The sequence below is a fragment of the Pseudorca crassidens genome, chromosome 16, assembly GCF_039906515.1.
Source record: "Pseudorca crassidens isolate mPseCra1 chromosome 16, mPseCra1.hap1, whole genome shotgun sequence".
Classification (NCBI taxonomy): domain Eukaryota; kingdom Metazoa; phylum Chordata; class Mammalia; order Artiodactyla; family Delphinidae; genus Pseudorca; species Pseudorca crassidens.
Window position 1 is genome coordinate 25609858 of NC_090311.1, and position 13964 is coordinate 25623821.

Sequence of the window (13964 nt, forward strand, 5' to 3'; positions counted from 1 at the left end):
TGAAGGTGAAGGGAATTTTAATGTCTATTTCTTAAAGAGAATCTCCTTAAAGTATGCTTTGAAGTCTTTGGGGGAAAGATAGCATGATCACTACTCTTAGTCTTTTATCGCTTTTAAGATACACATTTTTTTTTTCACATTTAGACATCTCTGAATTTGGGCTACATCTAGCAATATACCACCTAGAATTAAGTTGATTTCTTCTAGAAAAGATTTTATTTCTCTCAGTCACTTAGGGGCAGTGTTAACTACCCTAGTAGTGTAAATTCAGACCACAAACCTACCTGACTTAATTGTTCAAATTCTCAGGGGGAGGATTTTCCCCTTCCTTGGACTCACTGTCAAGGCTGAGATGTACAAATGTCCTTATATGCTTTTTCTTTGTTGCAGGTTTATTTCTCCTTTTTCCTTGTATTATGGGTATTGCCCTTTGATAATCCTAGCTTTATGAGGCTGACTTTTCTTGGGCATCCCTCCCACCTACCCCCCTTGCCCTTTGCTAGTGACATATAATATGGGTGAGTTTTACAATTGATGGCATCTTAAATTTTAATCATCTTTAATTTTGTTCTGTGCATGCCTCCACATTCTCTTCTTTTCACTGGAACTTATTTATATTGAGTATTTGAGAAAAATTAATATTATAATTAATTCACATATTATTTTAGAAATGATAATATGCTTGTTCAGACTTTGAAAGTACAGGGTACTATTCTCATGATATAATCTGATAAACAAAATGTATCCCCCCTGAGGATGATCCTCAGAGAAAATATTCAGACAAATTAGTAAGAAGTTATTGGCTGCAAATTTATGAAGACAAAAACTTATGCTTAAATGACTTTTGTTTTTATAATGTCTAAAATTTCTTGTTGTGTCTGTATATCCATGGTATTTAAACTTTGAATTTTTAAGAATCCATTTCATAAATTAGAAAGTTTTTATCTTTCTTTTTAAATTTATTTATTTATTTTTGGCTGTGTCGGGTCTTCGTTTCTGTGTGTGGGCTTTCTCTAGTTGCGGCGAGCGGGGGCCACTCTTCATCGCGGTGTGCAGGCCTCTCACTGTCGCAGCCTCTCTTGTTGCGGAGCACAAGCTCCAGACGGGCAGGCTCAGTAGTTGTGGCTCACGGGCCTAGTTGCTCCGCGGCATGTGGGATCCTCCCAGACCAGGGCTCGAACCCGGATCCCCTGCATTGGCAGGCAGATTCTCAACCACTGCGCCACCAGGGAAGCCCCCTTTTTCTTTTTCTTTTTCTTTTTTTTTTTTTTTAATCACTGCCATTCTTTTACTGAAGAATGGAGACATAAAGGCAGAATGAGGTCTTGCCATTATGTTTTTTTAAAGAACAGCTTTATTGAGATATAATGGTTCACATACCATTCAGTTCACCCTTTAAAGAGTAGAATTCAGTGGTTTTAGTATATTCACAAGAGTTGTGCAGCCAACAGCACTCTCTTATTTTAGAACATTTTTTATTATCCCCCAAGGGAAACTCCCCATTCCCTCTCCCCAACAGCCTCTGGCAACCACTAATTGCTATTAAGGGTTTAGTTTAAATTTAATTTTTAGTTCTATTAAATACTGTGTCCGGTCTTTACCAGGCCCTATGCTAGTTTTTGGGAAGGCAATAAATCCTGGCCTCAAAGTTTATAATCCAGTAAAGAATAAGAGAATTAAACACATACTTTATGTATATGATAAAATATAGAAATAAATGATTTTGAGTATTCATACTGCTCACACGGATCACAACTTTATAGAATTTTAGTTGTTGGTGAAATCTCTTTCATTAACTAAAATGTAATCTGAGACCCAGAGGCATCACTGTTACATAGTTCTCTGGCATGGCCAGAATAATTTCTTAAAGAAATCACTTGAAATTGCTGGGTCTTGAAAAATAAGATAGAGATAACTGAGAAGGTCATTTCAGGTATGGGGAACAGTATAAACAAAACCTCAGGGCACTTTTAGGAAATAACAAGTAGTTCATTTTGATTGTTAGAGCAAATGGTGCATGATGTAGAGCAACATGAGATAAAACTGATTTTGGAAAGATCGCCATCTTTCCAAGGCTTTGAACTCCTTGAAGATACAAAAATTTGTAATATATTAGTCTGGTGGTAGGTAGTGAGGAATGTCTAAAGGTTATTGAGTAGGTGATTATAGAGCTGGGCATTAGGACAGTGCTTCTCATGTATGTTAGAGGACCAGTTTTTTTTTTAAAATTCTATTCTGTTTCAAATTGATACACTTATAATAAAAATGAATTACTAGAAAAATGAAAACATAAAATGTAAGTATACATTTTTTGTTACTGTGTTCAACAAACAAAAGTTTTTTGTCGAATTGCTATAAAAGTTTCTAAATACTTGCAATTTCTTGAATTACTAACAGCACTTCACAAACCAGCATTAGTCTGTGGACCACACTTTGAGTAGCGCTACTTCAAAGCAATTAATTTGGCATTAGTGTGCAGGCACAGCAATTGGGAGATGATTGCTGGAGAGTTAATGAGGACCTGGACAAATTGTTAGCAGTTTAAGTTGAATGGAAGATCTGGATTAGAGACATTTGGAAATTTAAATGAAGGCAAGTGAGATGATATGATATGATATGATTTGAGGGAGACGAAAGAATCAAAAGATGTTAACTAGATTTTAAGCTTGAGGGGAAAATGAGAGTGCCATAGCAGAAATAGAAATTAGTTGGGGAGAAAAGATACTAAACAAAAATTCACATTATAGCATTTTTCTGTTAATTCACACACACACACACACACACACACACACACACACACAGAGACACACACACACAGACACACACACACACACACACACACACACACACACCCCATTTGGTTGGTAATCTAAATTTGGCAGTCTCCAAAAAGCATTGTAACTTTTCCTTTTCTTTGATTGCAACAAACTTTGAGTAATATAATTACACAAACCCATAACCAAAACATGCCTAGGAAGATTTTTTACTTGTATCCTTATTCTCATTTATTGTTGCAGTAACTGTTATTGGGCCTTTGGCCAGGAACTTGTGACTCTTAGGCAGGGGGAGGAGCTAGGGATAAAGTTCACCAGTGCCAAAGAAATTCTATTCCAAATGGATTTGTGTGGAGCAACAGTGATATCCAATGACAAGTTAAATTAGACACAGAGGTGTTTTCTCCAACACTGTCTCAGAAGATACATGCTGTTGAGGGGGCCTGGTTCAGACTAAAACAGTCTTTTTGAAGTAAGGTTAAAGTCACACACAAAAAATTATACTAGGGTCTTGAAGAAGAATTTTGTTATGTGACTTCAAGAACTAGTTGACTCTGATAGTTGCACACTTTGCAGAACGGCAACCAGTGACAGATGAGGTAATACTGCTTTGAATTATGAGTTAAATCTCAAAACCATTAAGAGTTTGCTATTTACAAAATTCCAAATTTAGTAAATTGCATGTTCATTAAGTGTAAGAATACTAGATCCCTGTTCTTAAAGCACATTATATTGATAGTCCTGTTTCTTTTGATTAATATCTATATTTATTTGGATAGCATTTCTTCAAGTTTTATGCCTTACTGCAGTGTTATATGATAGTAAAAACGGTTACATTTGTCTTTGTGTTGAAGTCTGTGCCTGGTTTTATAGTGTTTCTGGGTCTGTCTCCTAAAGATCGTGTCTCTTGTTTTAATGCTCAAATGTATATCTTGCAAATGACTTAGTATGTAGGAATTTCTGGCTGATAATTGCATTTTAAGGTTGGATGCTTAGTTCAGTCATGCTTTCTAGGGTGGCAACTTTGTGCTTTATTTAAAGCAAGCTTCGGAAAGTTTCACAAATATATTCAGGCTCTTGAAGATAGAGGTGGAGTATGTTCCACTGGTTAATAATTTAGAAAAGTGACACAAGTTGACTGGCATTGACAAAGATACAGTCAGGGTCCCGGGACCAATAGAAAGTTTTGGATTCCCCAAGCAGATAGGATATTTTCATTTTAAATGTGTGGTGGAACAGTGAGCCAGTCTTTTAATTGATATAGTACCTAACACTTTCTTTTATTATAATAATAAAGAATAGTTATGAGTTTGAGGCCAAGAGATCAGTTTCTCTTTAAGACTATGTTCTGGAGACGTGGTATTTCTGGCTCAAGGCTGCCTCTCTGCTGAAGTCAGTGCATACTTTCAGCATTTGCATGTTTATTATCTTTGTAAATCGTAGCATATATATTTCTACAGTTCTCTATAATGCAGCTGTTCCATTTTGTCATCATAGCTTTGCTTATGCACTTTAGATATTCATGTACGAATTAGATTTAATTCCCTGTTGGCCCCATCTCCCATGTTGTAGCATAAATTAGGGAAAGAAAAGGAGAGATGAGAATATATGTGAGGTTTTTCTTTCTGTTTCATAATAGGAATAAATTAGATGGGGAGACAGGAGTGATTGTTTCTTTTTTAAATTCAGGAGTTGCTTCTGTGGGTGAGGGTACTTATTTTAAATGAAAATGAAAAGATAAAGGATATTTGGTTTCATAGAAAAATGTGTTATTTTCTAATTTTAGACACCTAGAAAGTCTTTGATAGTTTTAGCTACTCCCTAAACGACAGCTTCTAGGATATATGTCATAAAATGGTACTTGCTTTGTAATAAGCATTCAACAAATGTGTTGATTGAATCAAGTGACCAGTTAGTCAACAAGGAAAGAGTGTGATTTGATGGATATTTAGCAACGATTATTTTCACAGAAAAAACAGATTTTCTTATTCCTGATATATATCATTCCCAGAGTTTCTCTGGATAATACCTAAGGTACATTATGATCTCTATATCCTTAAAAAATATGAAAAGGAATACAGGCTTAACCTCTCTTCTGAATGAGAAAGAAACAGGTAAACTATCTAACTGGGTCTGTTGATAGTTTCTTTCTACCTTTATCAGTGATTGAGTGATACTAGCAAAGTATCTTTTTTTTCTGTGATTTTAGCTGTGCCTAAAACCAGCTTGCATCATTCTTCTATCAGGATCAAAACTGTTTCTTTTATTATGTGGCTCCACATATATCTCTCCTGGAAAGAAAAATCTTCCCAGTCTGTTCCTACCTGAATTCCCATAGAATATTTTAGGCATGTCAGCTCTTTGGGCTCTGATCAAGGATTTGATCCCGTTGGCCCCCTAGCCTGAATTGAGAGTGTGTTTGAAAAGCCTGAGCTTCAGTGTGTTTCCAGAGTTAAAACCATTACTCGGTGTCTTTTCCCTCTCTTGTGCCTTCATAAGGATTTATATAACTGGAAAAAGGTGATAATAAAGTAGATGCTCCAATCAGTAGAAATAGAGTGAAGTTTGATGAAGTGGTAGAAGGGTCATGGTGATATAGTTGGAGTTTGGGTTTTGTTTTTTTTTTTTAAAGATTTGGGTAGGTGTCATTTATCCTCTAGTTCCCTGTATCTTTCAGCTATTCCCTACTCTTCCCCTCCCGTCCATTATTAACCTAATCAAAGTAAATGTTGATTTTACAGAATACCAGGTTTTCTTAGGGAAAGAAAGTGTAGATGTTTTATATAACAGCTCTCTCAGGAACTAAGAGTTTTATAAAGCTAATCTAGTGTGCATAGCGCACTATGAGGTAAGTAATGATTTTCATATTTTTTAGAAGATAACATTTCTGAATTCAAGGACCTATTGATTTTTAAGTCCCCTATTAAAATAAATTTTTTGTTGTTGGGGGTAGGAGTTTGTTTGTTTATTTATTTATTTATTTATTTATTTATTTATTTATTTATTTATTTATTTATGCTGTGTTGGGTCTTCGTTTCTGTGCGAGGGCTTTCTCTAGTTGCAGCAAGCGGGGGCTACTCTTCATCGCGGTGCAGGGGCCTCTCACTATCACGGCCTCTCTTGTTGCGGAGTACAGGCTCCAGGCGCGCAGGCTCAGTAGTTGTGGCTCACGGGCCTAGTAGCTCCGTGGCATGTGGGATCCTCCCAGACCAGGGCTCGAACCCGTGTCCCCTGCATTAGCAGGCAGATTCTCAACCACTGCGCCACCAGGGAAGCCCTATTAAAATATTTTTAAGCAAATATTTGATTATTTGTCTGCATTTAAAATTAGTGCATACCAGGGAACTCTGCTCAGTGTTATGTGGCAGCCTGGATGGGAGGGCAGTATGGGGGAGAATGGATACATGCATATATATGGCTGAGTCCCTTTGCTGTGCATCTGAAACTATCACAACATCGTCAATTGCCTATACTCGAATATAAAATAAAAAGTTAAAAAAATATTAAAATAAAATTGGTACATACATTCTGAGATGAGAGGAAAAGTTTTCTAATAAAGTTTAAAACAGTAATATTTGAGTTGGTGAAGTTTTTTTAAAAAGTCATTATCTAGATTAGTGGTTTCCAAACTCTTGAGTATTTCATAGTTAAAATATGGAGCATTCATCCCTGTGTGTGCTTATTTACAAATTACCTATACTACTATTCTTACTTGTATGTAGTAGAAAACATACACAAATTAGACATTTTAAAATGATGAGATAAATTTGAGTAGAAGCTGTAATATTTTCTTCTGTATCCCAGTGGAGTTTTCTGTATCCCCAGGTGCAGTCACTCCTCTTTGGAGACTACTGACCTATATTGTTAATGCAGGAAGCCCAGCCCAGGTATCTTTATTTCTACCAAGTTTCCTGGGTGATTTGTAGCATTCTCATTTCTCATAGCTACTTATGAAATGAAGGCAAAGAAGAGGTTTGGTAATAAGAGGATAAACCATTCAGTAATTTTGCCCACCATACTTTGGGATCAGATGGAGGAGGTATCCTTATTTTCAGAGATGATTAAAACTTGCCACAAAGCACCATCATGGTGATGATCCACCATACTATTATATGTTTAGTTTTCTCTGTGTCTTCATAGCGATCTTTCTGAAATTTGAATCTGATTATTTCATTTCATCAAAATCTGCTAATTTGTTCTTGCCTGCAGGATAAAGTCCAGACTCTCTAATGTGACATACAAAGTCTTCATTAATTTGACCCTTGCTATCCTTTTTTTACCTTCATAACCTTTGTTGCCTCTTTCCCTTCTCCTCTGGAAAACTTCCGTTTGCAAAAACAAACAAAAGTAAAACCAAAGAAAACCCAGCTCCAGCCTCAGTAAATGTTTTTTGGTTCATTACAAACCCTGTCTTTCCTTTGTCATTCCGTCTGGAATGCCCTTCTTGCTTTGTCCTACTGGAAAACTTCTACTAATTGTTAAAATCAGCTCAGACATCTCATCTGGTCTCTAAACAACTTGTTTTCTCTCCTGCATGTTATTTTATAGCATTTATTGAATTGCTATAATTATTTGCTTTTGTCACATGAATCTGTTTATATTTGTGTCTTTAGTGTCTGGCATATGGTAGGCTTTAAATGAACCTCTGTTTATTAAATAAACTAAATGAATGAGTGAATGAATTATAAAATCTCAGAAATAAGCTTATTTTATGGGGTCTGACTTAGAAAAGGAGAGCTGATTCTCTGAAAACTTGAGTACATGACATCATTAAAATCAAGACACAATAAGGAAATTTACGTATTTTTGTATAATATCTGATGTCACTTATGGTATAAGGAGGACTTGAATAATTTATATTATGAATCTTAATATTGGTATTTAAATGCATTCTAGAAAGATAGACAAATAATTCCATTGAACTTAATTTTTGTTGTTGTTTCAGTGTTAATTGAGATATCATTTTTTGCTCCTTTCTTTAGGGTGTTTGTGAACCGAAGTTTAGCCATGGAAAAAATAAAGTGTTTTGGTTTTGATATGGATTATACACTTGCTGGTAAGTAGCACTTTCTGATTGCTTAAGAACTACTACTTTGGATATAACACAGTAGGCCATTCAATAAACACTTGTTGACGTAGTCATATATTTAGCTCAATCTTTTTCACTGAGATTTGTGAATATTGAAATTACCAGATGTCCTTGAGATCTAGATGGTAGAGATAGGTAGAACAAGTGCTAAATTATTTTAGAGACCCTGGTAAGAAATGATATGATGAAATTATACATTACTGTGTATATTTGGGCACTTTTGGCTTTTACTCTATTAAGTTGTTCTTCAAGGATGGAATTTTATATCTCTCTACCACCGGTAAACGTTTATCAGTTAAAATTTTTAATATTTTCTTAAGACAAATGAAAAATGTGTTGATTTTCTATTGAAGTGATTGCACATATACTATGTAAAGACTTTTTAAAAACTAGAGCTATTACTTTGTTCATTATCAAATAGACCTTAAACACCAGCACTCTGCTGTTTTTCCCTTCATATCTCTGAGATATATTTGAAATAGTATATTAGCCAATAGTTGCAGCATCTGTTTTTTATTAAAATATTTGCAGTCTGACAAAAATGTCATTTAATTTAAGAAGGAGTAGGGATGAACAAGGATCAACTGTATAGCACAGGGAACTATATTCTATATTCAGTATCTTGTAGTAACCTATAATGGAAAAGAATCTGAAAAAGAATATATATATATATAACTGAATCACTTTGCTGTACACCTGAAACTAACACAACATTGTAAATCAACTAACTGTACTTCAGTTAAAAAAAAAAAAACTAAAAAGAAAAGTAGGGATGAAGAACTGAGTTGAGCACATGTGCATATATGTATGTACACGCACATGTATACAACTGTGACACTCAGAAAAGAATCTTTCAGAAATTTTCTCTAAAAAATACTGTCTTTAAGTACACAAAAACATTAAGATGAATTAATTCACTTATGTTCAGAAACTTTATATAACATTATTAGAAGGTTTATATCATCTCAAATTAAACAAATCTCAATTTGATGTTCAATTTAGGCTATAAATATAAGTGAATAATATAAATGTACAAAAATGAACACATGTAGTTTATAGGTACTTGCCACATATATGTGGGTATGATATTTTACTAAACAAGTTCTATATTGAAAATATACACTGACTTGATTTGAATTTCTCTTTCTTCCCTCTGTATTCTTTGTTATTTATTTGGTATTCTATTGCCTTAAAGCTGTTTTTGCAGCAGTTAGATTCTTTTAAATTTTCCTAATTGGACACAGACACTTTTAGGTATACTTGTCAGAAAGCAGTTTGAAGCGCTATACTTTCTCAATGTAGATCTTGCTGTCCAAATTGGGAGAAAATCTTGCATTCTTTCTCCTTTCTAGAATTCTACTTTCCAGGGAAAAGAATGGCAAGGTAGTTTGGCAGCTGAAAGGGATATTAACTAAAGCAGAAGTAGAAGTTAATGGGGCTGAAACGTGACAAACTTTTTTTCTTGGTTATTAAGACAGTCTCACTGTATTGAAGTAGTTCAATTCAATAAGTATTTATTGGAAACCTGTAATGTGCCTGGCACATTTTGTTACTGAACATTAAGATAAATGTATATTCCCATAGAATAATTTAAAAAAGAATTCTCTTGTTTAACAAAAAAGTCACTGAATCTTAGTTTCTAAACTTTAAAGCTACCTTACGGTTTCTTCTTTTTATATGCTTTTTTTTTGTTTTTGTAATCCCACTTTATATTTTAATGCTTACTCTTAGTCTAGACACTAATATACCTTGCTTATATGTAACAATAATTATTAACATTTATTAAGTGCTTATTATATGCCAAGCCCTGTTCTAAGTGTTTTACATAGGTTATTTCATTTAATACTTAGATTATCTCATTCACATCACTTATTTAATATTTACAAAATCCTATGAGGCAGATACTACTATTATTGTCTTCATTTTACAGCAGATGCTGATTTTTTAAGGACTTTGTCTAAAAACATTTAGCTGTGATATAGCTGAACTACGATTCAAACTTAATTAAGCATTGTGTTTATGTATATGATATATATGTATATAATAAATTTAAATTATTATTTTGAATATTGACAGTTTATAGTGAGGTATAATTTCAAAGTAATAAGCACCCCCCCCAAACAAACCGAGACTTAAGCACTCAAAAGGGCAAAGCTCTTTAAAGTAGCCCCCTTGAGAGACTATATATTCTTCCAACAGTTCTATGTTGGATGAAAAACATTGGTACTACCCTGTGGTATTGCCTTCACTTCATAAAGCATGTAGGAAAACAAGTTTATTGACTTCATACCTGTCACCTGTTTTCCAGAATGGTATTCATTAAATTTGTCTGTGAATAACTTTTGGTAATTTTAACAAACAAACTGCACCCTTGAAGTGCTAAGGACTTTTCATCAGAAAAATGTGCCATGAAGTAGAGAGACAAGACTAAAAGAAGTGTTTTTTGAAAGCTTCGATAAATATCCCTGAAATAACTGTAATAGCCTCACAGGGTGAATTCATGGAAAGGGGCTGTATTCTTTCTGAAGACTTTTCTGAGACATTGCCTTCTCTGTGCAGTGCTGACACCTTGCTATATCATTCCCCAGAGCAATTTGTATGTCACTTGCAGCTTTTGTTCACTTGCATGCCTCCCCTTTGGCCTGTGAATTCCTCAAGGGTAAGGGCTTTCTTTTTCACGTTTATATCCTTTGTGTTGCCTAAAGCCTGACATATAGTAGTTGCCCAGTAAATATTTATTGAATGAACAATTTGGGTGCATAAGTTTTAATATATCAGTTTAAGAATCAATCATAGTATTTTAGTTTACCCAATATAAAATGTACACTAATAAGTAAAGTTAAATACTTTCAAATATGAACTTATTTTTAAAATTTTAATAAACTATATTGAGGAATAAGTTACATACAATAAAATACATGCATTTTAAGTATATAGATTGAGTTTGATAAAATGTATTCACCTGTGTAACCACTGCCACAATCAAGATATAGAATTTTTCCATCACTCCAGAAAGTTCCCTCATTGCCTTTTTGAAGTTACTTCTCTCTCCGGCCCCACTCTTTGCCTCAGGGCTTTTTGTCACTACAGATTAATTTTACCTTTCCAGAATTTCATGTAAATGGAATCATATTCTAATGTACTCTTGTTTCTGGCTTCTTTTGCTTAGCATAATTTTTTTTGTGATTTATTCATGTGTGTCTGTCCGTAGGCAGTTCATTCTTTTTTTACCCCTAACTTTTTAAACTTTTTATTTTCAAATATTTTTAGACCTATGGAAGAGCTGCCAAAATAAGAGTTTGCCTTTAGTCTCTCCTAATGGTAACATCTTACTTGACCATGGTTGACTGTAGTACAATTATAAAAACTAAGAAATTAACATTAGTACCGTACTGTTAATTGAACTACAGACTTTATTCAGTTTTTACACTAAAGTCCTTTATTCCAATCCAAGATCCAAACCAGAATCTCACATTGCATTTAGTTGTCATATATCCTTTGTCTCTTCTGTGACACTTCCTACGTCTTTCATTGCTTTGACACTTCAAAGAGTACTGGTTAGGTATTTTTGTAGAATATTTCACAATTCGGGTTTGTCTGATGTTTCTTCATGAATAGATTGAAGTATTATGCATATTTGGGAAGAATACCACAGAAGTGATGTGCCCTTCTTAGAGCATGATACCAGGGGTACATAATGTTGATAGGTCTTACTACTAGTGATGTTAACCAGTCAAAATTATGAAATTCTCCTTTCTCTTTAAACTTTACTTTTTTTTTTGGAGGGGAGGCCAAGTAGTAGTCCTTTGTTTTTATACTGCAATTTGTTTATCTATTTATCTGTTGATGAGCATTTGGGTTGTTTCCAGTTTGGGGCTATTGTGAGTAAAACTGTTAAGAACATTGGTGGTGTACAAGTCTTTTTGTGGATGTATATTTTTATTTTTTTCCTGGGAAAATACTTAGGAGTGTAATTGCCAGATTATGTTTACCTTCTAGGGAACTGACAAATGGTTTTTCAAAGTAGTGATACCGTTTTAAATTTCTACTCAGCAAACATGCGATTTCTAGTTGCTTCACTCCTTGTTTACACTTGACATTGTCAATCCTTTGAATTTAGCCACTATAGTGAATATGTAGTATTATTTCACTGTGATTTTACTTCGTATTTCTCTGTTAACTAGTGATGTTGAAAATCTTCACGTACTTATTGGCTATTTGTATTTCTTTTGTGAAGTGCCTATTCAAATGCGCATGGTTTAATTGGGTTGTCTTTTTATTTTCAAGCTATAGAAGTTCTTTATATGTTCTGAATACTGGCCCTTTGTCAGATATATACATATATATATATATACACACATATATATATATATATTGACCAATATATGTTGGTATGTCTATTGACATTCTATTCCATTGGTCTTAAGTGCCTATCACATGGTCTTGATTGATTATTGTAGGTTTTATAGTTAGTCTTTTTTTTTTTTTGCGGTACGCGGGCCTCTCACTGTTGTGGCCTCTCCCGTTGAGGAGCACAGGCTCCGGACGTGCAGGCTCAGCGGCCATGGCTCACGGGCCCAGCCGCTCTGTGGCATGTGGGATCTTCCCGGACCGGGGCACGAACCCATGTCCCCTGCATCGGCAGGCGGACTCTCAACCACTGCGCCACGAGGGAAGCCCTATAGTTAGTCTTGAAGTCAGGTAGTGTTAAGTCCTCTAACTTTATTCTTTTCTCGAATGGTTTTGATATTCTAGGTCCTTCACATTACTGTATAAATTTTAGAATAAGCTTATCACTTTTTCAGAAAAGCCTGGTGGGATCTTGATTAGGATTGTCTTGATCCCTTGATCCCATCTTAACTACATAGAATCTTCCAGTCCATGAACATTAATACATCATTCCATTTACCTAATCTTCTTTCTTACCTTTTAGCAATTTTTTTGTGATTTTTGGTGTAAAGGTCTTATACATATTTTGTCACATTCATTTGTTAAGTATTTCATATTTTTATGTAGTTGTAAATGGTGTTTTAAATTTCATTTTCTGTTTTTTTGTCATTTGCATTTGGAAATGCAGCTTATTTTTGTGTCCTGTGACTTGCTTGATTTGCTTATTATTCAATAGTTCTAGGAGCTCTTTTGTAGATTCCTTAGAATTATCTACATATATGATCATATGATCTGCAAATAATTTACTTTTTCCTTTCGTATCTATATATATCTTATTTTAAAAATTTTGGCTTCATTGCACTGACTAAAACCATAGTACCATGTTGAATAGAGGTGTTGAGAATTGACCTCCTTGGGTGTTCTTGATCTTAAAGAGAGAACGTTTAGTTTTCATTATTAAGTATGATGTTGGTTGCAGGTTTTTTGTAGATGATTTTTGTTAGGTTGAGGAAGTTCCCCTTTATTGTTAGTTGTCTGAGAGTTTTTTTTTTTTTTTTTTACATGAATTGGGTGCTAAATTTCATCAAATATTTTTCTGCCTCAATTGAGATGATCATATGGTTTTTCTTTTTTAGTCTGTTAAAAGGGTGAATGGCATTGATTGATTTCTGAATGTTAAACCAATTTTGCATTCCTGGAATAAATCCCTCTTGGTCATGTACCTTTTATTTATTTTTTTATTGGCAAATTTGATTTGCCAATATTTTGTTGAGGATTTTTGCATTCTGTTCATGAGGGGTATTAGTTGATAGTTTTCTTGTAATGTCTGTCTAATTTTGGCTTTAGGGTAATGCTGACCTCATATACTGAGTTGGAAACCATTTCGCTTTCCCTTTTTCTTTTCTTTTTTTTTTTTTTTGTTTGTTTGTTTGTATTTTGGCGGTGCCTCGCAGCTTTTGTGGGATTTTAGTTCTCCAACCAGGGATTGAACCTGGGCCCTCCTCAGTAAGAGCACAGAGGCCTAACCACTGGTCTGCCAGGGAATTCCCCCATTTCATTTTCTTATTTTTGGAAAGCTTGGGTAGGATTGGTATTATTTTTTCCTTAAATATTTGATAGGAGTGAAACCATGTAGGCCTGGAGTTATCTTTTTGTGGGAAGGTTTCGAATTATACATTCAACTTTTAAACATAGATATAGGGCAAGTTTCT

At 34.3% G+C, this 13964-nt stretch overlaps 1 protein-coding gene across 6 annotated transcripts in view; it reads left to right on the forward strand.

The window, feature by feature from the left end:
* The window catches only part of NT5C2 (5'-nucleotidase, cytosolic II), a 149901-nt gene that overhangs the window by 97089 nt on the left and 38848 nt on the right, over positions 1–13964 (forward strand). For all 6 annotated transcript variants that reach the window (XM_067709518.1, XM_067709516.1, XM_067709515.1 and 3 more), the window contains one exon: positions 7757–7830. In XM_067709518.1, the coding sequence (XP_067565619.1) occupies positions 7757–7830 (74 nt within the window). The remainder of the gene's footprint in view (positions 1–7756; positions 7831–13964) is intronic.